This window comes from Anas acuta, chromosome 15, assembly GCF_963932015.1.
Source record: "Anas acuta chromosome 15, bAnaAcu1.1, whole genome shotgun sequence".
Taxonomy (NCBI): Eukaryota; Metazoa; Chordata; class Aves; order Anseriformes; family Anatidae; genus Anas; species Anas acuta.
The window spans coordinates 17,908,391-17,935,691 of record NC_088993.1 but is presented as its reverse complement, the minus strand read 5'-3'; the positions used below and the strand labels follow the sequence as shown (position 1 = coordinate 17,935,691).

Below are 27,301 nucleotides of genomic sequence, written 5' to 3'. Positions count from 1 at the left end.
TACGAGATACGAAGCAATTATGCTCTCCAATAAGTAATAAAAGCCCAGGTCTCCTCGTGCCCTGTGACTGCCCAGCGTAAGGCGAGGATCCTCCACGCGACACCTGCAGGGGCCACAGGGCACAGGGCTCTGCCTCGGCCAGACCCACGCCACGTGGTGACAGTTCTGTGATCAGGGCTGGGACCCTGCTGTGGCACAAGGGAGAGCTCAGGGGTGACCCACGCCAGCCGAGGCTGCAGCCGGAGCACGTTTCACCCACCTACAGCAAAGACGCCAGTGACAGCACCCTGCCCGCTGTCCCCTCCTGCTGCCCATGGGGGGCTGGTGGCACCCCGGGACCCCACAGCCCCAGGACCCCACAGACAGGGCCCTGCAGGTTGGCTCTAGCTATAGGAACCCCGCAACCACTGGCAGGAGCTCTGCAGTGCGGGCAGCCCGGCGCAGGCAGGAGGAAGGCAGAGGAGGCCCTTGCACCCGTCTGTCACTGCAGGGAGCTGGGCGGCGATGCTGACCTGAAAGAAGGCTCACGCAGGCAGGATGCCTAGTAATAAATTTATTGTATTTTATTACATATTCCCCTTTTTCCACTGAATCCCAATTCCTCATATTCAAACTCTTCTTTCTGAAAGAAAATGATTTTTAACATAAAAATATAAATTCTGCGTATTAAAAGTGCATACACCTTGAATAATAAAACATACAAATAAATAATAAAAGGCATTGACACAGTCTCATGCACTTGTCCTCAAATAATTTAAAATTTATGGTACAATGTTCAACCCCAAGTAAAGACAGCCTGCTCTCCAGATTACTGTACAGTTCAAAAACATTAAAATACAGAAGAGAATATCAAAGGTGTGGGCAAGCCCCACGTCCCAGTATCGGCGTACAGTGATGTGACATGCAGTTTTCAGAACTGTAGATATTCCAGTGTAAAATCTGACATTGTGTCCAGAAGAGAAACTACATTTGTAACAGGACTTAAAATTCAATTTTAACCAATGGTGAGGCACAGTTGGTGAGCAAATCTGTACAAATTAATACTTGGAAGGCCACAAGAAAATAATGTAGCCACTTGTAGCCTGTATTCCCTTGTGTCACCCTACCCAAGGCAATGTAGCACCTAAAAATGTTTTCTTATTGCACTGCACAAATGCCATACAAACCTAACGCTAACTTTCTTGCAGCGTGTTTGTGCTGCAGGGCCTAGAGCAAAACAATTTGTGTTTACACTTAGTTTTAATCTGTGTCTTTTAAAAAACACTATTTGCAGATAAATTGAGTGCTATCGCCTTTAAAAAAAATAGAAGACTTCCTAAACCTTTAAACCTAATATAGATAACATACAAGTCTTCACATACCCTTATTTTTACAAAATAAAGCTCCTGATAGGAAATGCTTCATGGTGCTTTTATTAAGGAAACCGCATAGTACTTTCATCTCACCACAGATTAAAACTAAATTTCAGTTCCCTCCACAGATAACATCAGATGCCGCCAAATTATTTTGGATCAGAAGGCAATGACGAAGATAGAAAGAAAGATGACAGCAAAACCACCCGGAATGTCGCTCCCCACCCTCCCCAGGCAGCGGAGCCCCGGGCACGGCTCAGGGCAGCCCCCAGCCGTGGCACTGGGGCTGGCCCGGGGGGGCGGCTGCTGGGGGCTGCCCCCCGAGCACCACCACGGGCACAGCCTCTTCCCACAGCGCAGAGTGTGTCAGTACAGGTACACAAAGTGGCAGGCTACATACGAACACTGATCGGGTTTTTCCTGTTTTTTTAAAAACGAAAAAAAGAGAGAAAACAATACAATACAGAAAACCAGTTTGTTCTCATTTCAACATTTCAAATTCCTTTGACGTTATGCTACACTCCAGCCTTGTCAGTAATCCCAAATTCTGCAAAGAAAAGAATCAAAGATGTGCAAATAAAGCAGGAAACCAGGTACATGCTCCTGTGTGCTGACACATAGCTGCACCAAGAAACAGAAGTACAGAGTCAAAGCAGTGCTCCGGCACCGAGGGAGCAGCTCTGGATACTGAAAGCACGGTCTATGGTTTGTATTAGATGCTTGCATAGTTAATAAGTGCATGCATTTGAGTACAGCAAGAGAACTGCCATGCAAAACTGCCTTTATTACGTAGAAAAAATGGTTGATCATGCTCAAGTTTCAGCTTTGGAAAGCAAACAACTCTGCAGCTAAGAAGGATGAGGGCACTTGCAGTAAGTGTACTGTAATTAAGCTGCTAATTTTCTATCCTAAGCGTTTTTATTTTTTACTTTTTTTTTAGCCATATCTGGTAAGTTGGAGAGGGTTACAATTTATACATCCAAAGTGAGACACGAGTTACTGAGAACTGCAGGCACCAGATCTTCTATCAAATGTGATTAATACAAATAAGAGGTGCCTCTTGAATACACATCGTTGAAAATGTGCTTATAAGTTGTACACTACTAAACACTATCCAAAAGACAAAGCCCAAAAAGGGTAAAAATAATTTCTGTAGGTGACCCCAGCAGGAACCTGGCACTGCAATGAGGGCGCTGCTCTCCCGGGCCCTGAGGGCTGGCCCCCGGCACAAGCCTCGGACCAGGGGCGTGATGAGGGGCACGGGCAGACCCCAGCAGGTGAATTCCAGGTGAATTCCATCCGACCTCAGCTAGAAGCACATCACAAAGCCTTCCAGGGCCCGAACTTTCAGGAAAGGGGGGGCCGGGCACTAGCAGCTGCCGTGGAGCAGGCACAAGCCCCCACCATCCTACAGCCCCCAGGCAAGGCCGAGCCTGTGCTGGGAAGGTCCCTCCCTGGAGCACCCCTCGAGCTGGGCCACAACCACATCGGGACAGCGTGGTGCACACAGACCGGGATTCCTCTGCAGGAAAGGGCTAAGAAACAAGTCTGCTTAAAGCAAGGAGGCTGATGGTTTTCCTCAAGTCACTTTAAATAAGGCCTGCAGGAGCCCACCATCAGTTTTAGAAAGATTTACTCTACAGCACTGGTGAAGCCAGGGTTTTAGCGGTGATCAGACCCGGATTTATACCCATCACGGACACTGCTGATCCTGGGCCTGCATCCTTTAGCCCTCTCCTATGCAAAGAAATCCACAGACTGCTGGAAATCTGAGACCAGAGAGCAGAGGACGCAGAGAGGCAGCAGGCAGCTACTTTCCAAACTGCTTTGTTACAGAATTGACACAGCCACGGGAGCAGGGACCGCACTCTGCAGGTCCCTACAGCCCTGCCTTCCATGTTTTGCCCGACGTGTCTTACACTCAACAACATCAGTGCACCCTTGCAAGTCAAAGCATTTTGCTTGAGGACACCCGAAGTCAAACCCTCCTGAGCCAGAAGACGCCACGTGCTGGCAGCCCCCCGGAGAAGGGCAGCAGCTCTCAGTCACTCTGCAACACCAGCTCAATGGGAAGAACGGGGCGCTGGCAGGGCCAGCTCCTCAGCCCACCCCACGCTCATCCATGGGGCGAGGCATCTGAGCACCAGAGCTGCTGTTTTCCAGAGGGCCGGGTAGAAAACCAAATTGGCAGCGTACACAGAGCGGACAGTGCTGGAGCTGGCAGCAGTTTCCATCAGAAATTACAGTAAGCACAAAAGGAAGGGCTACGTAACTTATCTTGGGAATGCAGAGCTTTGACTGCTTTTAACCTCAGCTACGGGAACGCTTGGCACCAAGACCTCTCGTTCCCATTGTATCCTAACGGCAGCTCTAATGACCACTCTCCTGCCCCAAATACAAACATTCTGAACTGGCATTCGGCTGAAACGCCAGCTTGGACATGGCTTCAAGTTTCCTTCAGCACAGACATGCAATACATTAGCAAAAAACACCTCAGAAACCGTACACCATCTTCCAGTTGGAACTTTTCCAGTGAACGATGGATGACATGAAAAGAAAGTGTCATTTGATAAAAATAGCCTTTCACAAACATCCCGTGGTGAAACGCAGAGAACTAGGTTCTGTCTATTAAAAGGATGTCAAACCAAGTTAGCAACAGCTACCGGAATTACATTCGTGCTAGAAGAGTTGTTACAAGAGAAGAGCCAACACGGTGCAAGATCTTAATGCAGATCAAATCTTAAACAAGTACTTCAATATTGGCATTTCAGGGAGAAATTTAAGTACCAAAATGTGAAGCAAGTCTCCTCTGCTCTGCTGGGTATAACAAAAAATAATCCGAGAATAACCCAAGTTACACATTTAAGAAGCAAGCGATACCACCTTCACTCCTTGTTGCTGCATTAAACGAGAAGGTGACAACGCATGGGAGAAGAAACGGATCAGGAAGATGGTCACGGTCAGGCTTAAAAATATAGTCCAGGGCACAGCACAGAGTCCAACAGACCGTAAAAACATGCAGGCCACTGGCATTGCCTCTGGGATGCAGGAGGCAGGTCCTAAGGGCTCAGCCAGGACAGGCCGAGGGCTGTGCTGCAGCCACAGAGCCCTGCAGCTCCCCGGCTCAGCTCCAGCCCCAGCTTTGCAGCAGGCGGCAGCTGCCCCGAGGCACGCTTCTCTCCAAAGCTGTAAGTGCTGAGCCAAGAGCAAACCCAAGGAGCAGCAACGGCGGCTAGGAGTGGAGCTGGGACAGGCCAGCTGCAAGCAACTGCTCGACTGAGGGCACTGCCACGGTGACGGGAGAGACGAACAAGCAGGGGTCTGCAGGCTGAGCCCGGGGAGCTTCACTGGACGAGACTGGGCAGCAGGCAAAGACCTCACCAAGAGACAAGCGTGCACAGCACACTGCCAGCTGCTGCATGCCATGAGCCACACGACAGGCTGCTGCCGTACAGAAAGGATATGCAGAGCAGTAATAAAACCTCATGAAATTAAAAAAAATTACACCATGAGTATACAAAAGGGCTTGAGGAATCCACCTTCAGAGAGGAATCCTAAAGAGCTTGAGGAATCTCCCCTTGGAGAAGGGCACGTAAACAAGGATGTCGCTAGATGTAGTGCTTCAGCCCTGACAGACCAACACCCGGAGGGGGACGGGACCGCGGCCGTAAGAGACACGCAGGGGGCAGACCATGGGGAACACGAGGAGTGCACCAGGGAGGAGCAGGGCAGCAACCCCAGCACGGCTCCGGGGCACGGCCCCTCCAACCCTCGCTCAGAGAAGGCAGAGAAGACAGGATGACACTTGCCTTGGGCAAGTACCACAGCTGGACGTAACGGGTGCTCACTCCGCACCACGCCAGGGAAGTGTCTGAGCACATCAGGAAACGCCACTGCTCAGGGGTTTGGGCGGGGGGCCCAGCAGCACTGCCCGCCGGGCACACGGGGACAGCCACCTCCCGGGGCACCGCACCAACAAGCCGCTCTCACAGGAACGGGCTGGAGCCAGCTGCTGCTCAGTGACTCCTGTTGCTGAGCATAGTGCTTCAGAAGAGAGAAAGCAATTAAAGAGAACAGGCTAGAGGTCGCCTCAGGTGTGGACAGTAAAACTCTTCACAGACAGAGCAACAAAAAACGCAGATAACATTTTATGGAAAAATCTTTCCGCTGTCGGAATGCAAATGTGAGATCTATTACAAAGACACGCGTACGCACAGACACACGGGTACCTTTCTGTCCATCCACTAATGCTAGTCCCTCCTATACTGGCTGAGTATATACCTGAGAAACAACATTAGTGTTGAGATATTGCCCTTAAGAAAGCTAGAAAATGGAAGGGAGTAGGGAGAGCGGGTCGAGAGAGCGCGTAAGCAGCGGGAGGCTCTCCTGTCCGGCTTCCTTCGCATCCTCCACAGCGCAGAACAAGGCCAGTGCAGACACAGCCTGCTCAGAAAAAGACCAAAGGAACACCAGCTCACAGCTCTACGAAGCACACCAGTGTCAGTACAACTGGGTTTCCCATTTCAGACCTTGAGTCTGAAGGAAGTTGTTGCATTTTCTACGAAGAGACTCCTGCACAAGTGCTATGGGACAGCTGCGTTCGGGTTCAACAACGACTCCAGATAGACTACTTGCATCGGTGCTGCCTGCCTGTGGCTATTTGGTTTGATGGCAGAATCAAAAGGCGCTTTAACAACTCGCAGTTAACTTCTCCTCAAAACATACATTAGGCACATGAACAAAAAACAAGAGCTCAGAATAAATTAGCTTCTCAGCAGAAAAGACACCTGGATTGCAGCATTTCACTGAGGTTCCAGAGAAGGCCGTACGGACACCTGCATGCTGGAAGGTAACTTCTTCAGCGGCTTGTCAGCGGACTGCTTGCCACTGGAAGGAGGAGACTGGGCTCCGGGATCTAGCTGGGAAGACTTGGACTTGCGACTGGAGAGCAGCGAGTGTTTGTTGGGTGCGGCATCTTTTGGGACGAGCTTTTCTTTTGCAGTAACATTGGCATTGGTTTGAGAGGCTGGTGGGACACCACCTTTCTCAGACTTGTCCTCCAGCACGTTTTTGCTGACTGACTTGGAACTGCCACCCGCTGCCTTTTTGGAGAGCATTGTGGTCTTTCCCAGGTCTGCTGACCTCCGGGTCTCCTTCTGCCGTAAGGCCGACTTGAAGAAGGACAACCCCTTCTCCTCTGACTTGCTGTCCCTCTTCAGCCCAGAGCGCATACCGACATTGGGAGACCGCAGGTTGGCCATGGAGGAGCTCCTCACGTGCTTGCTGTCCACTGCCCTGCTGTCACTCCTGGAGTGGCTTATCCGCGGGGAGCTCGTTCTTGAGCTGCTGGTAACGCTCGTTTTGTCCGAGCCCAGGCTTATCTTAGAGCCCTCCCTGCTGAGGCTTCGGTCTGAAGTCCGGCTCTTCCCAGCAGAAGAGCCCTTAGTCAATGAGCCTGATGTGGCTTTCTTGGCAGCTGTGGAAGAGGGAGAAGAACCTGACTTTTGCTTCTGCTGAGCTGCTGGGACAGCCACCTCAACGGGCTTGGTGCTGTGGTCCTTCCTAGCCTGAGTGGGAGCAGGAGACCCATGTCGCCCACTGGCCCTGGAGGAGTCAGTCTTACTCCTAGACCGGGAAACCTTCTGGGAACCCTTTTGGGGAGGAGGAGAAGAGCGAGAGACTTTGGTCTCGTGGGTAGATAAGACTGTCCTTCCCTTCCTCAAGCTTTTGTCTGTTTCGGAAGCTCCCTTGGAGCTGTGAGCCTTCTTAGGGGTTCCCTCTGCCTTCTCTGGAGCCAGTCCCGTCCCACTGGGGGCTTTCACCTCCTTGACCGGAGAGCTATCCACAGAATCACTCTGATCAACAAAGGCAATTTGATTGTTGTTATCAAAAGGGTCCAAAGCAGGGTGATTCTTGTCTGGCTGCACAGAGCTTTTTCCAAGCCCATCCGAAAGGTCTGAGCTAGATGTCCTTACAACAGACTCTTCCCTGAACGCCCCTTCCATGACAGCCAGGGGGGCTCTGCGAGCCGTCCTGTGCTCTCGGCGGCTGCCATCGCAGGGTTCCAAGTAGCTGCTAGAAAGGTTCCTCAAGCTGCCAAAGCAAGAGGTGGAGACTTTATCATCAGCAGCCTCCCCGATCTTCTCCAGGGTGGAAGCAGAGGTGTGTACTGGGGAATCTCCAGAGAAGCGTGACGGGGAGTTGGAGCGAAACTGCAGCTTTGCAGAGAGCGACCACGAGGGCCTGACGCCGTTCTCACTCACTGCCAGTGGGCTGGTGACAGAGGATCGAGACGACAAGCTCTGACGCTGGACACTTCTCACAAAGGGCCGAGTTGAAAATCCTCCTAGAGAGGAAGCAACATCATCAGTATGAGAGCCAAGCCCACAGTTTATCCCACCCATCCACAGATGCCCTTCCCCTACAAGTCAGACAGTTCACCTGCACCACAGGCACCATTCCTTGCATAACAGCTGAACAAGGAATTCAACAAAAAGTTTGCCTGTCTTCTCAACCCCATGGTGGGAGTCACATGGGAAGAGACAGCAGGGCAGCAGACAATTAGAGCCTGTACCAAGCAGCAGGAGTGTGTCAGCCTCCCTGCAAAGGTGCTGCAGTGAAACCCAGAGAAAATAAAAACACTAAATACTTGATTGAGAGGTTTAGTTGACAATATTTTCTTTCTTTGAAAGGCTCTTAAGGTTCCTGCCCATCATTTCACACCAGAGAAAAGCCCACCTGTGCTCCTGCCTCCCCCAGCTGCTAGAGAAACCATCCATCCTAACCACTTCACCTGCAGCTGTCCTGGTAGGGATCTTGTAGCTGACAAGTTAGTGCCTGAGAAAATATTTTTGACCCAGTTCCCCGAGGCGCTGCATCGTTAATACACACCATCATCTTCACTCCTCTCCCCGGTCAGCTCCACCGATTCAGAGAGCGAAGCCAGAGACGTGCGCCGTGACGATGCTGCTGAAGCGATGCTGGGCTGCTTGCTACCAGGAAGGCGGCTGACCCAGTGCTCGCAGAGCGAGGAGCTCGTGGAGCCTGCAAGGCATCAGGCAGAGACATCAGACCAGCAGCACAGAGCTGTACAACATGTGAAACCTCTGGGAAGGCCACAGAGCCAGGTCAGTACTGCACCAGCTTCAACAGACACTGAGTCTGGGGCTGTCTCACATGGCCACAGCATCCAGACCATGCAGAAATAAACCTCTACTCATATGCAGTTAGTGTCAGAAGCAACAGAGACCATCACACTTGTCCCAATATGAATCAAAAGAATCCATGCCTCAGTGCAACAGCACAGAGGTGGAGGGCAGTCCTCGAGCTGCCACAAATGCACCCTGCAAACCCTTTTATTTACAAAGACAAGTAATCAAGCCTGTACCTGCCCACAGCTCAGCCCAGATTCACAACCAACATGTCCAGCTGCTGGCCGCTTACCTGAGACCTACTGCACTGGCAGGGGGAATGAACCAGCCACACGGCTACGTCCTGGCTCAGCAAGGGCAGCTGTGAACATGTGGCACTGGAGGGGGCTCCCCCATCTCCACAGCCTCTTTGCCATAACGAGCATGGGGTACATAAGGCTGGGCAGCAGAAGAGGTGGGAAGTTTCCCACAGTCTCCTCGGTGTAGCAGAGGACTCTGAGACAAGCTCACTGTGAGTTCTGGGACAGAGAGCTGGGGTGTAAGCAGAGGCAGGCAGAAAATTCCTCAGTTCCATGCAGGACAAGAACTACATCCACTCACTGACAAAGGTAACAGGGCTTACCTGCCACAGAGCTGTTAGCAGACCACGATGGGATTGCTGTGCGTCTCTGGTAGAAAAGAATATATGCTGTCTGCTTGCAGACTTCATTTTCAGAAAGCTGCTGAACATCGCTGTCATCAAAGCAGTACCACTGGCCATCAACCGAGTTTTTGCAATATGCTGAGAGAAACATTACCATTAGACTTTCCTCACTCCTACTATCAGGATTCCCGTATGATAACTTGAACATGACTTTATCTGCTACGATAAACTCAGAGGAGAATGAAAGATTTATTCATGCAACACATTCTCTTCCAGTCTGACTAGCAAGAAGGAAGCCTGAGACAACCAGAATAAAATGAACAGCTCACAGCTCAGGATTGCCTTTGTTCAGCATTGCTGCTCAGAACAGAACACTATTTGGGGTGGCCCCATTCACTCCACGTTGTTATTCGTGGAGGGTCTGCCCCACCAGTGACTCTCCTCCTGATGGAGTCCCAGAAGGGAGGCTACAGGAGGATGAAGCCCAGAGGTGTGCAGCAGAGGGCAAAGCCAGATGCATGTTTTTTGGGCTGAGTGAAAATGAACAGATACTAAGAACCACCAAACAACTTAGCCTACCTCTGGCTGCTCTGGGAGCTGCCAAAACATGCAAAGAGGAATTCAAAACCTGTGCTGTACGCACAGGCAATGTGCAAATATTTCTCATATATAAAAGACTCTGGCAACTACAGTGGTGGGAAAGAGCATTTTTGAGACACAAAAGGCTGGTGACATTACACACAAGGTTAAAAAAAAAAAAAAAGGAGAAAGGAACACACAGTAGGACATTTGGGGGTCAACAGGCATTGTTTCATTTCCCAGGGTCATAAAAGTTCCCCATCCAATATCACATAGCCAGCCCCTCTGAACTGGGTTAGGTCCTTTTGTCAAGAGAGAGGAAAAAACTACAGACAGGATAGAGAACAGAACTGTTTTCTTTCTGAAAGGAGCTAACGGACATAACATTGCAGAGCACTTGCCTGTATAGTGTCCCCCTTGCATGGTGCCATGATGATTGCAGACTGCGTACAGGTCGTAGATGTAGTCCTCAGGATCCCTTCCAAGGCCGTAAGGTCTCCTCCAGGGTGACCAGTGAGACGGCAGGCTCCAGCTGCTCTGACTGCGCTTCACCACGTGAGGAGTCATGTCCAAGCCACTCAGGGGGAATTTCACCATGTTTTGGAGTTTCATCCTTCGGTCTCCTTCCTGTGTAAGTGGAGGACAGCACGAGCTGCAGCGGCAGGGAGGCCACCGCACTTGGCAGAACTAACAAAACCCTGAAGAGATGTGTCAGACAGAGCAGCTGCTGCTGAGATGCTCTCATCAGGTCGCTCCCCATCCAGCACCCCCGCAGACACTCTTACCTGCCTAAACCTTTTGAGATGTATGATGAGAACATCAGGTAAGGTCCAGAGGCTCAGTGTGATGCTGCCCTGCTGCAGCTGCTTGCAGTGTGGGCATCGCCATGCATCATCTGGGGCAAGCTACAAGAGGCAGGAGCAGGTATTAGTTTCCTGGTTCCACGGCAGCTCTTCACCACTGCCCCGCTGCCCAAGGCGCAGTGCAGGCACTGACACACGCACCTCAGCTACCTCCAGCATTCATCAAGCTCATTAGAAACACAGGGCTCCCACTGATACCTTTCAAAACAGCAAACGAGGCAAGAGAGGGGTGCCTCACGGCACAGGCACCTCCCAGTGCAAGACAGAATTCAGCTGGTGCTGCTGTGCGGAGAAACTATTTCCATCCTTCAAACCCCCCTGTCCCTTAGAAATTAAGAAAAAAAAGGAAAAAGCCGGCAGGCTTGGCAGCCTGAGTAGCAGTATCCTTGCAGGAACACCAGCAGCAAAGAAGGAACCTGAACAGAAGGATTACAGATATACTCCAAGTTTCATCTCTGACACCTGTCAGAACCCTCTCCATGTCTCCCCATGCCCCAGTAGCACAAAGTTACAGACGGAGCTTTTCACTCTCCACCAAGGAGATGGTATCTTTTAAAAGCCACAAGCATGACAAGCACTTCCATCCAGAGCCCCATGCTCAGAAAACTGAGAAGCCAGAGCTGTAAGCTGTCAGACGACTTTTCTCTCACCTCTGAAAGAAGCGACAAGAGAGGCTCCAAAATTATTAAAGCTCAATGGCAGGTCCACAGTCCACATCTGGGACCATCCCTTTTTACAGGGGATTAGAGACCTCTTGCAAAGAGGCACAGATCACTCGCATGATGTTCCAGGTGAGGGCCAGACCAGACCCAGCTCTAGCCTGCACTGTGGCACATCATCGCTCCTGCCCCTTCCACCTCCTCGCACCGAGAACCGAGCTGGAGAAGTGCAGCCACACTTCTGGAGCCCCTTGTCCCTGTGTGACTGCCCAGCAGGTCCCCACTCAGCTGGGAAGCTGCCCAGCTCAGGCCTGGGAGCACCCGACTGCTCCACGACAGCAGCACATTCCCCACAGAGTGCCACACTGATCTGATCCTTCATCCTGAACGCCAGAAAAGGCATTGCTGTTTCACAGGGGGAAGCACAGGAACTTGCTCCTGTGATCTGCAGTCTGAACATCGGGGACTGGAGGGGGAGCAGTACTGCCCACAGCTTTCTTCCTACCACAGAAAAGCTCTGCTAGCAGGACTGGTGGCTAGTGCTGTGTTAACAAATTTATTCTCCTGCCTCAACACATCAGTGTCTGCAGAACGCAGCTGAGCATGGGATTCAAGCAGCACACAGACCTACCAGGCCTTGAGTCATGGCTGCTACACAGCCGTGCCCCTACCTGTTCCTCTTTGGTGTACAGTTGGAAACACTGAGATAAAGTGCAGGTCTGAGGTTGGTGATGAAGCTCTCTCTGCTGGCGGACGCTTTCAGAGTCTGGAATATACTCATCCTCCGTGTTCACGAACAAGCTGCACCAGAGACACAACACATTTACCAGCACAGCCACCTGCTCCCCACACTGCTGCTGAGCCAACACAAGGATAGCAGCAGAACCAGCAGCTCCTTCCTGCATTTGTCTCATTATCCACGAGTGAGAGCTGCCTGGCAGGACCCCACCAGAGCAACACAACAGAGCACAGACATGAGCAGCTTCAGCAGCATCTCGGCAGCAGCTCACTGCCCACAGGATGTCTCACATGAATATAGTTGGTGAGGGAAGCAGCTACAGGTGAGACACCTGCTCTGTAACGCAGAATGCCAGCTGCAGGGCAAAGGGCTCCGGGTCAGAGCACGTTCAGTGTGCACGGCCCCCGCCGGGTCCCACAGGCAGCACAGTGCCGAGCTGGCTGCAAGCAAGGCTGTCAACGGGAATTCACTTTAAGGCTTCCTACTCCATACTTACTAATCTTTAGTTTCTTTGTCCCATTCTACGACTAACTTCACGTGAGCAGTTCCGCCCTGTCCACACGACTTCAATGCCCTGGAGAAAGGAGCAGACAGAAATTAGCCCATCTTGGAATCTGAGGCCTATGTTGTCTTTCATATGCACAGAACTTATTTTCTTTAGCCCTTCACCTTCCCCCACTGCCACCCAGATCAAGCTTGGAAAGTAGAAAAAAGTAGGTCCTAGACAGCACGACACACCACGGAGGAATCCTGACAGCTTCTTGAGGACTCTCAGTCATTCCCAGCTCCCAGGCCCATGAAGCCCACTGCACGCAGCTGTGCCAGGACTGCCCCTCTCCCTGCAGCTGCATCCCCAGCCCCAGGTGGCCGGTCCCTGCCGCCTACCTTTCCACTGTTGGGTGGCAGAGGGGCCGCTCCTCCTGAGGTAGCAGGTACGTTATGCCCACAACACTGACCACTCGCAAGCTGAACGGGCAAACCTGCAGAAAGACAGCAGAAGCCATCTGAATGACTCAAACACACATCACCTCACAGCACAGGCAAACAGTTTATCCTAGAACGTCTTTGTCTTTTTTTACAAAAGACAAAACCTCCCCTGCAGCGACCAGACAAGGTGCTGCTCAGAGGGAACTCCCATCAGACACACGCTCAGCAGTCACCAGGCAAACCACAGCCTTCCTTAAGACAAGCACCACTTCCAGTGCACACAGCAGCACTGACTTCTCGAGTAGCTTTCGGGGGTAAGGAAGGAAGAGAAGCATGTCATTCCTTCACCTGGTCAGTCTACTCTTACCTGCAACGTTCAGCAAACAGCAGACAAAAGCACATCAGACTTGGACACTACTGCACTAAGAAAAATGGGAAGGCACCAGCGCAGCACATCCACGGCACTAAGAAATATGGGAAGGCACCAGCGCAGCACATCCACTGCTCCCAGTAACCTCCCTTCCCACTTGGTCTCAAAGCAGCCACATCGTTTGGCTCACCTGCAAGCAGGCTGCAGGCCGCAGGAAATACTGCATCTTCTCCAGAATTTCCTTCTGCAGAATATCCCAAGCAATTGTTTTTTCCAGGTGCAACACAAAGGGCAAGCCAAACCTAGAGAAAGGAGCAGCATTTGAGGAAGAGATCAGAAGAGCGTGCACACAAGCCGTCCCTCCCACACCTTGCATTTGCCCCACACGGTGAGTAAAGCCCAGGCCACCAAGGAAGCAGCCAGAGCCGTAAGCCTGGCCGGGAAGCTGCCAGTCACCTTTTGCTCTGCTGTCCAGTGCACGCTCTGTTACACACCAGCAAGACAATCTTGTCGTTTGCTGTTTGTCTAGTAGGAGGCTGTTCCAGTTTTCCAGACTTCACTGTTCCTTGAGAGTAGGATATTGTTCGGGAGTGCTCAGTGCCATATTTCAAGTTATTCAGGTTATTGTTCACATGTAATCCTGAAAAATTAGGAGAACGGGATACTTTGTACCATTATTTACAATATACATCCCCCTCGGGAAGCCTTCCTTGGGCCTCGAGGAGCAGGCCGGCGTGGAAGTGAGACTGACCATTTTTATTAGCCTCGCACAAAGACTTCAGTGAGCAATTACTTTCCATGGTGCCTACTTCTTTACAGAAATAAGTGTTATGTAATGCTCAACTAACTGATTTTTCACAGTAATTTGTGCAAATACTCATATCTTGTCTGACTGCATGAGAAGCTGAAGTGGCAGACACCCTCCTTGTTACTTCCAATAATGAAATTTGCCTCTGATTACCCTCTGTCTACCCAGGATGCAATTACTCCCTTCCTCTGAGAGGGAGGCACAGAAAAGCTGAATTTCTTGAGCTTTAACAGAGAAAATGTTTTCTCATTCCTCAGACTGTTTGTTCATCACTGGCAATCTGATTTTAAATAACACAATTTCAGTGGCTTGGTCTGGCCCCTATCAGGCCTTTAAAGCAAGCCTAACAACAGATCTCAGAAGAAGCCAGCCTGGCCTGAAGAATGAGTGCCAGGAAGAGGAAGAAAGCCATGTACATCACTTCTTGACAGCCTCCCAGCTGAGGGAGCGAGGGAATTGAGTCTGCTGGAATGAGTCTGGACAAAGTCAGAGCTGAAATCAATACACCAGGGCATCGTCTACTTGTGGCGCTTTCATTATCAAGTACATCTGCTTACAAAACCAAGCCCTCCTCATCTAATCACCCGGGTGGGCACCACTCAGTTATCCACTTACCTCTCTGACTAAGGATACCCTCGGGCCTAAATATCTCCGGGGTCTCAAAGGCAAAAATGCAGTCACTTTCGTGAATCGTGTCCAGATCGTCAGTGTCGCAGAAGGAGCGATGAAACCCGTCGTAGTACATCTCCGTCAGCACGATCTAGAGCCAGCAGAAGAAAAGCAGAGCCCCTGATGCCACCGGTCCTGGCCCTGCTGAGCTGCCCCATGCCTCCACTGGGGCTACCTGCCACGGGTGGCATCCCTCAAAGCACCCTGCTGCCAGCCGGCACGAGGAGCCGGGAAAAGGGTGGCCGTGACCCTGGAGCTGGGGCGACAACAGCACGAGAGGGGGTGCTGGTGGATCTGACAGCTTCCTTGGAACTCATCCTGCAGAGGAATTGCTGTGCCTGCTCCATAGCTGCCCCACAGTTCTCTCACTGCCCACGCGTGGGAATCGCAGGGCACGGGGCAGAACAGCACAGACAGCACAGGCGGCTGCCCTCGCACCGCGAGTGGTCACAGGGTCATGGCACAGGGAAAAGCGTGACTCAGGTCAGCACCACCCTGCTCCCCCATCCAGACAGGGACAGCCAACTGCAGCTCCTACCCGGCCAGCACCGCTCCCACGGGCTGGAAGCCTCAGCACTGCCCTCCTTCGGCACGAGGGGTCCCGGCACGGCGAGCCCTTACCTGCTCCGTGGGGATCTTGGTCTCCGATGACACCGCCTCGCGCAGCCTGGCCACGGTCCCGGCGATGGGCACGGCCACGCCGATGCGCATGCAGTGGGAGCACTTGCCCTGGTACACCACGGTGATGTAGAGCGGCCTGCGGGGAGCAGAGGCACTGCCTGGGGAGAGCTCCCCCCTCTGCAGGGGCACCCACCCCAACCACGGCACCCAGGCTGCTGCGAGCTACGGGGCCCTGCTGACGACCCAGAGCTGTGCTCAGCCTCAGCCAGACACACGTGTGGGATTTCTAAAGACTTTTCTTACTACACGGGCTGCTGTTGCTTGTTCCTACAAGCAAAAAGTGTTCTTGGAAAAAAATCCCAGAGTTAAAAATAAAACTCTCCACTGCAAGACAATCTGATTTCCCAGCCAGCGCGCTGTGATGTGGGTCAGCCCAAAGCAGTAGCTTGGAATATTCGGAGAGCTGCTGTGACCACCAGGACAGATCTCCGGGCTGTCTCTCTAAATGAGGTCCTGCCTCCCCCAGCAGTAACAGCAATGCCTTCAGAGGAGCACAGCGGGGCAGCGACCCTACAGGAAACGCTCTCCCTGGAAAGCCCCCTCAGCCTCCACTTAGCGGTGCAGCAGGAGCTTCGAACCAAACCTGACACCTTCACATTGAGTACTGTCATTACTTCGTTCCTTTGCTTCTTGAACCCACACAAAGTTTCTGCACACACAGCATCAGGTGAAGGAGCTGCACAGCCCTGCTACCCACTACATAAATAAGCTTCTCATGATGTTTGCTCTGAACTTTTTACCTAGACATTTTTTCCTTTTTTCTTTATTGGCAACGGCTGTATTTCAAAAGCAAAAAATTTTGCAGGAGAGCTTTTAACTTCGCTTTTTAAAATTAAAGTGATCAGAGACTTTTCCCATGAAAAATTAAAAAAAAAAAGTTTCATCCTTCTCCCATTTTTAATTTCAACATGCTATAAATAAAGCAAAACATTTTGGTTCCCTGAATCAAAGATAACTTCTCTCCACAAAGTAATTCTCTAGGAGGTTTTTGGAAGGGTAGGGGTGAAGAAACAAGTAAAAGGTTTCTTTCTCTGAAACATTCTGAAACAAGTAAAAGGCTCAATTTTCCAATTTACCTGCAAATCGAAGATTTAAGTACCATATAGGTCCTTGTATTTTTTAAGAGACTTTTAAAACAGAGATTTTGCTGTCATCTCTTTTGCTTCTATACCAAATTGCACAACTCTGACTACACTGAAAACAACCAACAGATAACCACATACCGTGTGTGAGGCAAGGGAATTGGCAGAGAGATGCAGAGAAAAGGGTCAAAGGTGTTGCTCTGCTTCTGGCAATGAGGGCACGTCAGAGAGGACCTGTTACAACAGCAATAAGAGGACAGTTACACATCATCTCATCAGGAATGGATAAATGATCACATCACAAATTACTGCCTCTGCGTGTCAGCTCGGCTGCCCTTGCACTCTTCTTCCTCCCTACAAAGTGGCTCTGCACAGAGGTGCAGCAGGCACAGCCGTGGTGAGCGAGGGGCTCTGGATGTCTGAATCCTTTCAGAGTAATTAGTCTCAAGTTCATTACATGGCATGCCAGGAAAAGACTTTGCTTGAGACGCTGAATTTGGCTTTTAATAAGCATCACTGCAAGATTAATAATTCACCAATCGCAGCTCCGATGTGAAAGACCTGAAAGGGTTTTCTCTTTGAAGAGAGGGGAAGAGACGGGGACAGTGAGCACTGCAGGAACACAGATCTCTTATTCAGGAGGGAAAAACCCCAAACAACACGTCTCTCATTCAGATTCACCTTCACCTTATGCTGGCTTTGCACCAGGGCTTAAGGTGTCTCCTTTGCAAAGGAAAACCTGGCAAACACTGGGGGGAACGCCCGGTAATTCAAGTGCCCACAGCAGCACAGATACAAGCTATCGAGGAACTCAAAATGAGGTTGTTTTCCTGCAGTAGTTCTGAAGTTAGAGCTCACTTCCCAGAAGTCTGAGAAACTCACAGGAAATACCCTGAAGGGACGAGGAAGGATTCGACTCCGGGTTCCCAAGCACCAGATAACGAGAACTCTGCAAGAAGCCTGGGACCTGCAGCTCCCCAGCTGCCTCCAGGCACCTCCAGGTCTTGCTGCAGGCTCCTGCCCCCGAGCAGGCAGGGCGAGCCTCGCAGCACCGAGCTGCCCTGGGCCTTTGCTCCGTTAAGCACTGGCTTGCTTTCAGGAAGGGTCAGGGCAGTTGAAGAGGTGGCACATTCTGTAGATTTTCAAACAATATACCGAATCTGAGGCAGTCAAACTCTCTCTCTCCTCTGGTGAGAGATCTTAGTTTAAAATTTATTCAGAACAATTCAGAAGTAGCAGTTAACATGACACCAGCCTCAGCTGTACGGTGAGCTAGGGTCAGGGCAGAGTACACTGGGGTCACCAGTACATGCAGTAACGCCTCAAAAGGTACAACACATCATACCTGTACTGGGCTTGAAAGAGTTCCTGCACGAAAGTACTACTGATGGGAAAGGCTGGTCCCTCAAGCAGCACATCATCCTCCAGCGGCGGCTAAAAGAAAAGAATAAAGCCCAGAAGCATAGCCAAGCGTGTAGGTGGGCACCAGACGGCTCCAGTACTCCTAGCCGAATTTGTGCGCTCCTTGACCAGGAACAGCAGGACAGCACCACACAGTTTTTAAGCAACGAGTGCTCCCCGGCATGCAGGTGGTTACGCAGGAACACGGCACAGCCGAGGACGGGCAGGGATCTCGCCCCAGATGAGGCTCCTGGCAGCTCCCCTGCCAACCTCCCCAGCCTTCACAAAGGGCTGCAGCAGGGAGCCCGTGCCAGGGCCTCACGAAACATCCAGTTACGTTCACAGGCCAGAAACAAACGATTCTAACCCAAGCTTTTGTTCCGTTTGCATACCGGAGTTAAGGAGCCAATAGGCAGATTTATTTTAAAAAGAAAGATTGTACGCAAAGCGATAGCTGCTGCCCCACGCTGGCGCACAGCAGACTCCTCACCTTGAGGGGCGGCACGCCACCGTACTTCACCGCGTTGTTCAGATCTTCGTGGACTCTGTCGAGCAGCCAGAGCAGGAACTCCTGCGCATCGTGCTGGGCGTTCCCACGGTACTGCATGGCGTTCTTGGACACGATGTTCTGCGGAGACACAGAGAGGCACGTGGTAAAGGCAACTCGTACTGCTCTGGGTACGCTTGAAGAGCCTGGGGAATGTGTGTAATTTACACTTGAATTTCCAGAAAAGCCATCTCAGGAGGACACCAGCACACCCAAGGGATTTGATCCAACCTGTTTTTCTTCTGGACATGAATGGGAGGGTCTTGAAGTTCACCAGGAACACAGACCTGCACCTCCACAGGCTTCCCTTGCCCTGCAGCTCTGGGGACATCTGCACCGAGCCCCCAGCTGGGCCACACGTGCCACCCTCCTCAGGACGGGGCCTGCCGCATCTTTCCCCAGAAGTGACCAACACCAGGAGCTGTTTGGTGTCTCTGCCCCAGCTCCCTGATCTCGCTTCCAGCCTTCCCACGGTGCTGGGGCAGCCAGCTCTGCACAGCCCTGCAGGATGGGAACCAGGCACCGATGCCTGGCACAAACGCTCTCTGAGTAATGCCACATGGCACATGGTGGGCTGGTCCTGGTGTGTTCCCAGCCAAGCAGCAACCTACTGCCTTGGTGTCAGGCAGCACTGCCATGGGCACGGCCTGGCTGGGCAAAGCAGAGCCTCAGCGGGACAGGGCCGCAGAGAGGGGCAGCAGCAGGGCGAGGGGGCAGCCGCAGACCTGAGCCCCGCAGCACCAGGCACACTGCACGCCCGCGGTGCCAAACCTCTGCTGCTTCTCCAGTCTGACTCGGCAACAGATCGCAGAAACGAGGCTGGGCTGCTGGCTTTATCCCTGCAAAAATGGGGTCACCAGAAGGGAGGGGCAATGGGAAAGACGGGAAAGGACTGATAGACACACATTGTCCTCTAATCTGCCCACCTGCCTCGAGGCAGCAAAATAACAGAAAACAGAAATAATCTGCTCGCATTACAGATGTGCGAGCCTTCTGGCAGCAGATTTCCCTCCCTCGCGGGCACAGGGACCAGCACCCTCCAGCTAAACCATGCAAACACAGCCTGAGACAAGCAAGCCGTGCACGTGGAGTGCCCACCTCTGCCACACAGAGCCGCAGCCCAGCACCCGGCTCGGTGCTTGACTAACAGGAGCTCAGGTGCTGCCGCGAGCCAGTCCCAAGGGGGAAAGGAGTCTGCAGGGACTCAGAGGTTAAAGGAGAGCAAAGCCTTCCCCACCCCAAGTTCCAATCAAGCAAAACAAGATCTATGGGGGGAGGACAAAATGTAATCTAAAAGGAAGGACCTTAATCCTCTTCATGTGCTGGCCTTATTTATACCTCTCGCTGTCCATCAGTGGAAAGCTTGGTGATTTGTTTGTGTTGCACCAGTTTATAACATTAAACACTAAACCACGAAAATACAGTTAACGTCCCTGCAGATCCTGGTCCGATGCCTGAACACCCGACATTCATCCACCAAAAAACACCAGGACAAGATTCAGTGACCTAGAGGAACCTAGCTCAGCTGCACGAGGAGTAAGTGGTTACCACTGCTCCGGAGTGACACCAACAGACACAGCCTGGTGGCCCTGCTGGTCACCAGCCTGTCCCGTGGGTGCTCTCGGCACCTACAATGTCCAAGATCCGCTTTGTGAGGAATGCAAGCTGATCAGTTCACAGCACCCAAGGGCACAGGGAAGAATTCAGGACAACTGCACAAAGTTCCTTGGCAAGCATCATCCTTGTTCAATGTAAAACTTCTGAAAATTGAATTTACCTTTGAAACCCCACGTAAGGTTCTGAACCAAAAGTCAGCCAATCAGCCAAAATCTGCCAAGCCCCGTGTCAGGCACCATGGATCATGCTGCCCGGGGTGAGGTGACCGCAGGTGGATGAGGAAGAGGTGCAGGAGCACAGCAGCCAGCACAGCTGCTGCTCTTGCCCCTTCCAGAGCACCACCAGGCCGGAGGGGAGACCCCCACCTGACGTGCCAGGAGCCGGCTGCCGTACCTGGGCTGGTTTGTTTGAGGGAAGCCAGCTACCGGGTGCTCCCACTGCACCCTCGTCTAGACAGAGCTGAAGATAAAAGGGTCCTCGGCGTTGCCAGGAGGAAGCGAATCTGGTATTTCAAGTCCAAAGGGAGGCGTGCAGGGGCTTTCTCTGTGGAAGCAGGCGTAACCAAGGAGCTCGGGAATCCCGGCTCGATTTCTCATCGCCCTCCTCCCGGTGCCACCAGCACACCACCCGCACAGACCCCGCGGGGTGCTGCTGACGCCCGGTCCCACAGCGAGCGCGGGGCTGGGGCTGTGCTGGCACCGCTCCCGTCCCAGCAGCACCGGGTCTGCTCCTCGCAGCCTGCGTGTGCCAGGGACACGGAGCTGCCCGTGGAGACGGATGGCACGGCGCTGGAAGCGATTCAGGAAGCACTACAAGGTATCAGATGCCATTTCCTCACAAGAGGCTGTGCTGCAAAAACACTCCGGCAACAGCAGCGTTACGCACGCTTCCTGCCATCACCGTGACAAGTGGCCTGGTATCATTGTTATTATTGTCATTGCTGTCATTGTCACCGCTGCTGCGGAGTGCTCCACGCCTCCCTCCCAGCGCACCGCACGGCGCTGCGGCAGCAAAGCCGGCAGAGAGCGCGGTGCAGACACAGCAGAGCGGAGAACGGCAGTGCCACAGAACGCACGGGGGCTGGGAGGAAGGAGCCCACCCAAACTGAACAGTCTGAGCAAGCCACCAGCCAGTCCCCAGTGAGCTGGGGGCCGCGTGCAGCCCGCTCTGCCCCACACCCCGGGGGCTGCAGGACACCAGGAGCACGCGGTGCCAGGGCTCCCTGCCCACCGGGCACACCTCAGCACAGCCCCAGGGCAGGGGAGGGGACGAGGCCTTCCTTTCCCTTCCCTTCCTTTCCCTCCCCTCCCCTCCCCACAGGCACACCAGCACAGACATCCTGAATGGATACACTGCTGGAAGAGATAAGTGGGGGAAAAAATCATAATTTCCTATTGAACGCACACACGTACCTGACCCCCTAATGCAAGCATCCTACAACCAACCCAGTCCCTGTCCATCCATACAGCAGATTTACGGCAAAGATGCATTATCATTTTTATCAGCCCACTGAAAGTTTAATCATCTATTGCTCTAAATAGATGCAATAAATAAAGCCAAACATAGCTGAACTCCTGGCCTCCCCTTTGCTGCTGTTGTTCTCCCAGCTAACACAGACAACCACAGGAAAGATGTCAGCCTGCTGCTTGCCAGCGTGCTCCTGGTAGGAAGCAGCTGTGGAAAGGTTTTTGTGCATGAACGGATGGAACCAGCTCGTTACAGCCCTGAAACAATGACACACGTGAGCAGGAAAGAGAGCCCGTTATTTACCTTCCATTGAACATCCTAAAGTCAGGCTCGGGCAGAGATTTGGTGGTGTTTTTTTGTTTAATCCCACAGTCAGCTTTGTGCTTGGGCAGCTTCTACAGCAGACACCTTGTGAAGTGCTGATCTAATGGGGTCCCTGTGCTCTCACATGGTGACTTCCCCTCTCCAAGGCGAGACGAGACACCCGCTCTGGGGGCAGCAAACCCGGCAGACAGCACAGCCCAGGGCTCGTGTCCATCCCAGCCCCAGGGACGGGGCTGAGCCAGCAGCACCCCGCAGCACAGGGGGAGAAACCCGGGGACACGGCAGCGGGCACGGAGCAGGAGCAAGGGGGCCGTGGGTGGAGGGACCGATGGGCGATGGCTGCAGAACAGGGCATAGCCAGGAGAGAGGAAAGGGGAGGAAACATCAGGAGGAAGAGCAATAAAATCACAATGGAAAACAAAAGGCAAGAGCACCGCAGCACGTGCAGTTAGCACCCTGCTAACTGGCACAGCACCACCGGGCCTTTGTGCTCAGTTCCCTGTGAGCTGTACTAAAAGCTGTGCTGAGCCCGGGACGAGGCAAACCACCAGAGAGGAGACGATTTGCCAGGACGGCCAAGTGCACGCAGGTCAAGCCTCAGGAAACGCTCCGACAGCGAGCTCTCAGAGCTGGGTGTCAGACCCGTCTGGCTTTTCCTGATACAGAGAAGAGCAGCACACTCGGGAGGGCCACTGCCTCCTTCAAATACCTCAGCTGGATGAGGCCGAAGCGTGGAGAACACAGCACGCCCAGCGAGCCAGCTCTGCGCCTGCCTGCAGTCCCCCCACAGCCCCCAGCCAGGCACACCAGGCACCCCGATGCTTCACAATTCAGGAGTTTGTTGGGTGTTGTTTGTTTGTTTAATTAATTCACAAAGAAGCGATCACCGCAGCTGATGGCTGCTTGTCCCAACTTCAGCCTTTACACCAAGAGCTCTTCTGAAACACGAGCACTGCGAAACTCAGCTGCACGCGGCTGGGGAATACACCGAGACACTCCGGTGTGCAGCCAGCCTAGCGCCCTGCTTCCAGTTAGGACAGAGTTCATTTTCCTCCCAGCAGCTGGCAGGGTGCTGTGTTCTGGCTCAGGATGAGCAGAGCGCTGATAACCCCCCGATGTTTCACTCGGTGCAGAGCAGCGCTCACACCAAGCCAAGGACGTCTCAGCTCCTCGCTGTCCTGCCAGCGGGCAGGCTGCGGCTGCAGCACGGGCTGGGAGGGGACAGACCCGGGACAGCTGACCCCAACTGCCCAAAGGGGTGTTCCATACCTTATGGGTGTTCCATACCTTATGGGGCCATGCTGAGCTGTATATAGGGTGACTGGCTGGGATGGGGGGCGGCTGCTCAGGGTTAGGCTGGGCATCGGTCAGCGGGTGCTGAGCAATTGCATTGTGCATCACTTGTGTGTACACATCATTAGTAGTAGTACTATTAGCATCATTATTGTAATTATTATTATTGTTCTTATTATTTTCCTGTCTTTATCTCAACTCACGGGCTTCACTTTCCCGTTTCTCTCCCCCATCCCATAGAGGGAGGCAGGAGGGTGACTGCATGGCCGTGTGGTGTTCAGCTGCCAGCCGGGTGAGACCACAACACTGAGCTAAGAAGAAAGCCTCCGAACAAAAAAATAACCTCACTGTCCACAGATCGGAACTCCAAGAAGGACAAAGGGAGAGGATTTGGGTAAGCGTATAGGATTTTCAAAACCCAAGTAGTTTAAATACAACTCCTCCCCAGTGAAGACCCCACCAGCACCTCTGAGCGCCGCAGGCTGGCTCCCAGCACAAAGGGCACTCTGTCCGCACAGCTGAGCTCCCAGCAACTTTGTGGGGACACAGGGACAGCTCCTGCAAAAAAACAAGCCCGAAGCACAGCTCCTGCTGACACAATGGATGTTTGCTGCTATTGTCACCCCATCACAAAGGGGAGAGAGGAAGCACGAGCTGCAATATTGGCACTAGTTATGAAAGCAGCAGCTCTGCTTAGGCAGGAAAATAAAAAGGACGGAGCTGTCGGGGGAAGGACTGCTAACAAACTGCACGAGAGCAGGGGGCAATCGGGGAGCCAAAGCAGTGCCCGGCTCTGCTGTGCCGCCCGAGGGGAGGTGCGTGGTGTCCCTGCACTGCCAGCACCCGCACCCACCGGCTCCTTCCCTGTCCTGCCTCCATCCCGCAGCCCTCAGACCCTCTGCCCCCTCCCAGGACCTGCTGGGGACGAGGAGAGCCCCCGGGGCAGCCCCGATGCCCCACAGCAGGAGCACGGGGAGGTCGCTTCCAGGGGCTCCCTCCCTGCCCCGTAGGGCACAGCCCTGCAGATCACCCGCAGAGCGACCCCTTGGCCCCGCAGCCACACAACCACTTGTTTCAATCGCATTGTGCTCGTTTCTAGCAGCAGGACTTTGTGATTCATGAGTCCGTAGGATGGATATTTTCTCAAAGACCAACCTAAACAAGGAGAAATGCTTTGAATACTACCAAGAAAAAAACAGCTAAGGGTAGAGAGCATCAAGAGACTCACCCCCTCCAAGGGCCCTGTCCACAAGGACACTGAGAGGCCTTCTCTTGGAAAAGTGCCCCAAGAAAAACACCTACAGATGTAAGAATGAGGATAAGTGTTATCCTGCACCCCAAAATATGCTTAGCACCTGCAGGTAAGGATTTAGGAATCAAGGACTGCCTTTACCCGATTATACATGGCACCAAAAGAGGAAAACAAAAAGAAAAAAAAGAAACCCCACAAACAGGAACACTTCTTAGCACATTGGATAAAGAGCTGCTCAAGTACCAAATAAATGTTACTGTCAATAACTGCTACTATTGGAGTGAAAGCACGAAACAACTGTCCTGAAAACACTTTTTGCCATTTAAAAACAAACAAACAAACAAACAAGAGTTTCCAGAGTGAAAACACCAATCTTCACCTGTCTCAAATACAAGCCTCTTGTTTATACATTTAAATTAACCGTGCAAGTCTGCTGCTGAAGAAATTTTTAATTAAGAACACCGCATTTAATAGCAGGTTCAAGCTACCCGACTGTCTTCAGAGGCATTAATGTACTAGTGAAAGTAATTGACCCCTGTGCAGAAACAGCCGAGCACTTGACACGACAACAAAGTCCCCTGGAGTAGGACCCAGGCCTGTTGATACCGCACGGCTCTGAGCAGGACCTGCTCGCACAAGATCCCCCCCAGCAAGAGGCTTTTTAAAGCCTCCCAGGGCCTGGCAGGTAGCAGATTGATGTGCTCCAGCTACAGCACCAAGGAGCAGAGCAGCACTCACTTACCGTTAGTGACGGTGGCCAACAGACACAGAAAGTTCCACTAGGAAAAAAACAAAGCCTGGAACATGGCCTTAATTTAATCCACCTATCTGTTTCCCTTCCTCTTTCTGCCTCTCTTATCTGAGCACCTCTACCTTGGGCTTGCACAAAGAGCACTCCTCGGCCTAAGAGCTGCTCTGCTTTCCCCTTTATCAGCTGTGCTGCCAAAAGATAGCTTCGCCTTCAAGCTTTTTGATTCTTATTACTCAGGAGGAGCCCACGATTTCTGCCGGTGTCAGGAAGGCTCCAGGGCAGGGAGATCACAGCAGGGCAGGCTCCTGGCAGCCTGGGGGCTGGCAGCCGCTCTCCAGCTGCCCCGTGAGTGAGCGGTGCCGTCTGCCAGGGTCTGCACATGGCCCTTGCCCCTGTGCCTGCTCTTCCCTGCAGCCAACGGCCGTGCCAGGCAGTCCTCACGGCAAAGCTCAACAACCCTGAGCGGCTTCCAGAAGCGCGGCAGGCCCGGAACGTTTTCACAGCAGTTGGGTCTCGTTTCTCCCAAAGGCGCTCCAGGGTGCGGTTACACCACAGGCACACGGACCCTGCTGCAGGCCGGGAGGAGGGGACCCCGCTCTGCCCATGCCGGGCACCGCGTGGTTCTGGTGTGCAGGGCAAGAGGGGGGAGTGCTGGGGTCAGGGCCTCGGCCCCGCCGGCAGCAGCAGCTCCTGCAGCGGCCGCCCTGTTCCGCACTGCCGGTGCTCCCGGCCCTGCCACAAGTTCACTGCAACTTCTAGCGCGGCACAAGGGAGGTATGAAACAGCAAAACGGGCACCTCCGCCAGGCAATTAGCAGCAGAGCTGTCAGTTGGCTTCCAGTGCTGTCAGCAGTGAGTGCGCTGGCACCTGCCCGGGGCTCCCGCTGGGGACGAGGAGCTGAGCAGCGGCCGCCCCGAGCAGCTGTGGGGACACACGGTGCTGCCACTTACCTGGCACCCGCACAGGGGTCCGGGCTGTCTGCTGCTCCTCAAGGTGCCCGCATGCACCCCACGCCCGGCTGGGCTGCAGCACCCCGAGCAGCGCGGGGGAAACGTCCCACGGCACCGACACGGGGGACAGCAACCTGCTGACCGCAGGAAAGGCCCACGAGGCCCCGTACGTGGCGATGGAGCGGGACCCGGCCAGGCTGCCCGGCAGCGAGGGGCACGGTGCGGGCAGGGCACCGAGAGGCGCCGCCTTCACACCCCGCAGCCACGCGGTGCTGCCCGGCGAGGCCCTGGGAGCAGCTCACGGGGCCAGGAGCACGCGGGAGGCGCGGGGCTCACCTTGAAGTCGCGGCTGTGCTGCGGGGTGTACTCCAGCGTCCAGAGCGCCCGCACCAGCTGCGCCAGCTGCTCCGTCACCTCGCCGGGCTCGGCGGGGCCGCGGAACTGCTCGAGCGCCAGGAACTCTGCGAACAGCTCGGTGTTGCTGAGGCACTGCAGCACGGCGTTCATGAAGCAGGTGTTGCCGTGGTTGCGCAGCCCCGCCACGCCGGGCACCGCCTCGGGGCCGGCTGCGGGCGGCGGGGGCGGCTCGGGGCTGCGGGGGGGCCCCGGCGGGAGGCAGCTGCCCAGGCCGCCGGCCGCCCGCGGCGGGGCCGGGCGCGGGGCCTGCGGGCCGCGGGGCTCGGGCTCGCCGCCGTAGTGCGACAGCGTGGAGAGGGTCTTCAGCACCCGGCTCATGAAGCCGCCCAGCGAGCGCCCCGGGGCCGCGGCCGGGGCGGCGGAGGCGGGCGCCGCGGCCGGGGACGGGGCCGGGGCAGGGGCCGCGGCCGGGGCCGCGCCGCCGCCGCCCGCCGCCGCCCGGCCGCGGAACAGCCGCTTGCTGAAGGAGCGCTTCTCCTTGGCGCTGCCCGCCGGCCCGGGGCCGCCCACCCGCTGCATGGCGGCGCGGCGCAGCGCGCATCCCCCCGCCGCGCTCAGCCCCGGGCCGCAGCCGCCTCACGGCGCCGCCATGCCGCGGGCGGGGCGGGCCGCGCCCCACGTGACCGCGCCGCCATGGCCGCGCCGGGCAGAAGCCGGCCCCGCCGCCATCTTGGCTGAGGGCACGGCCGCCCCCCGACGGGCAGCCCCCCCCAACCGCCCCCAGCCCCCCCCGTCACACCGCCACTGCCGCCGGGGGGG

General features: G+C 54.0%; 1 protein-coding gene across 1 annotated transcript; it reads right to left on the bottom strand.

The window, feature by feature from the left end:
- Positions 1-538: 538 nt before the first annotated feature.
- Positions 539-27,189, bottom strand: USP31 (ubiquitin specific peptidase 31). Its single transcript, XM_068698836.1, has 16 exons — positions 26,462-27,189; positions 18,415-18,552; positions 17,869-17,957; positions 16,665-16,757; positions 15,382-15,517; positions 14,707-14,851; positions 13,740-13,923; positions 13,474-13,585; positions 12,872-12,966; positions 12,483-12,560; positions 11,919-12,048; positions 10,511-10,630; positions 10,127-10,352; positions 9,126-9,284; positions 8,244-8,396; positions 539-7,698 (listed from the first exon to the last, which is right to left on the bottom strand). The coding sequence occupies exons 1-16, from the start codon at positions 27,059-27,061 to the stop codon at positions 6,155-6,157; spliced, it is 4,002 nt and encodes a 1,333-aa protein (XP_068554937.1). The 5' UTR covers positions 27,062-27,189; the 3' UTR covers positions 539-6,154.
- Between the last annotated feature and the right edge of the window lie 112 nt (positions 27,190-27,301).

Coding starts and splice junctions, on each gene's coding strand:
- USP31 (XM_068698836.1), bottom strand. CDS start 27,061: ATGCAGCGGGTGGGCGGCCCCGGGCCGGCGGGCAGCGCCAAGGAGAAG. Junction 17,958..18,414: donor GTGGCGTGCCGCCCCTCAAG/GTGAGGAGTCTG, acceptor CTTTTCTTTTAG/CCGCCGCTGGAGGATGATGT. Junction 14,852..15,381: donor CCAAGATCCCCACGGAGCAG/GTAAGGGCTCGC, acceptor TGCTGGCTCTAG/ATCGTGCTGACGGAGATGTA.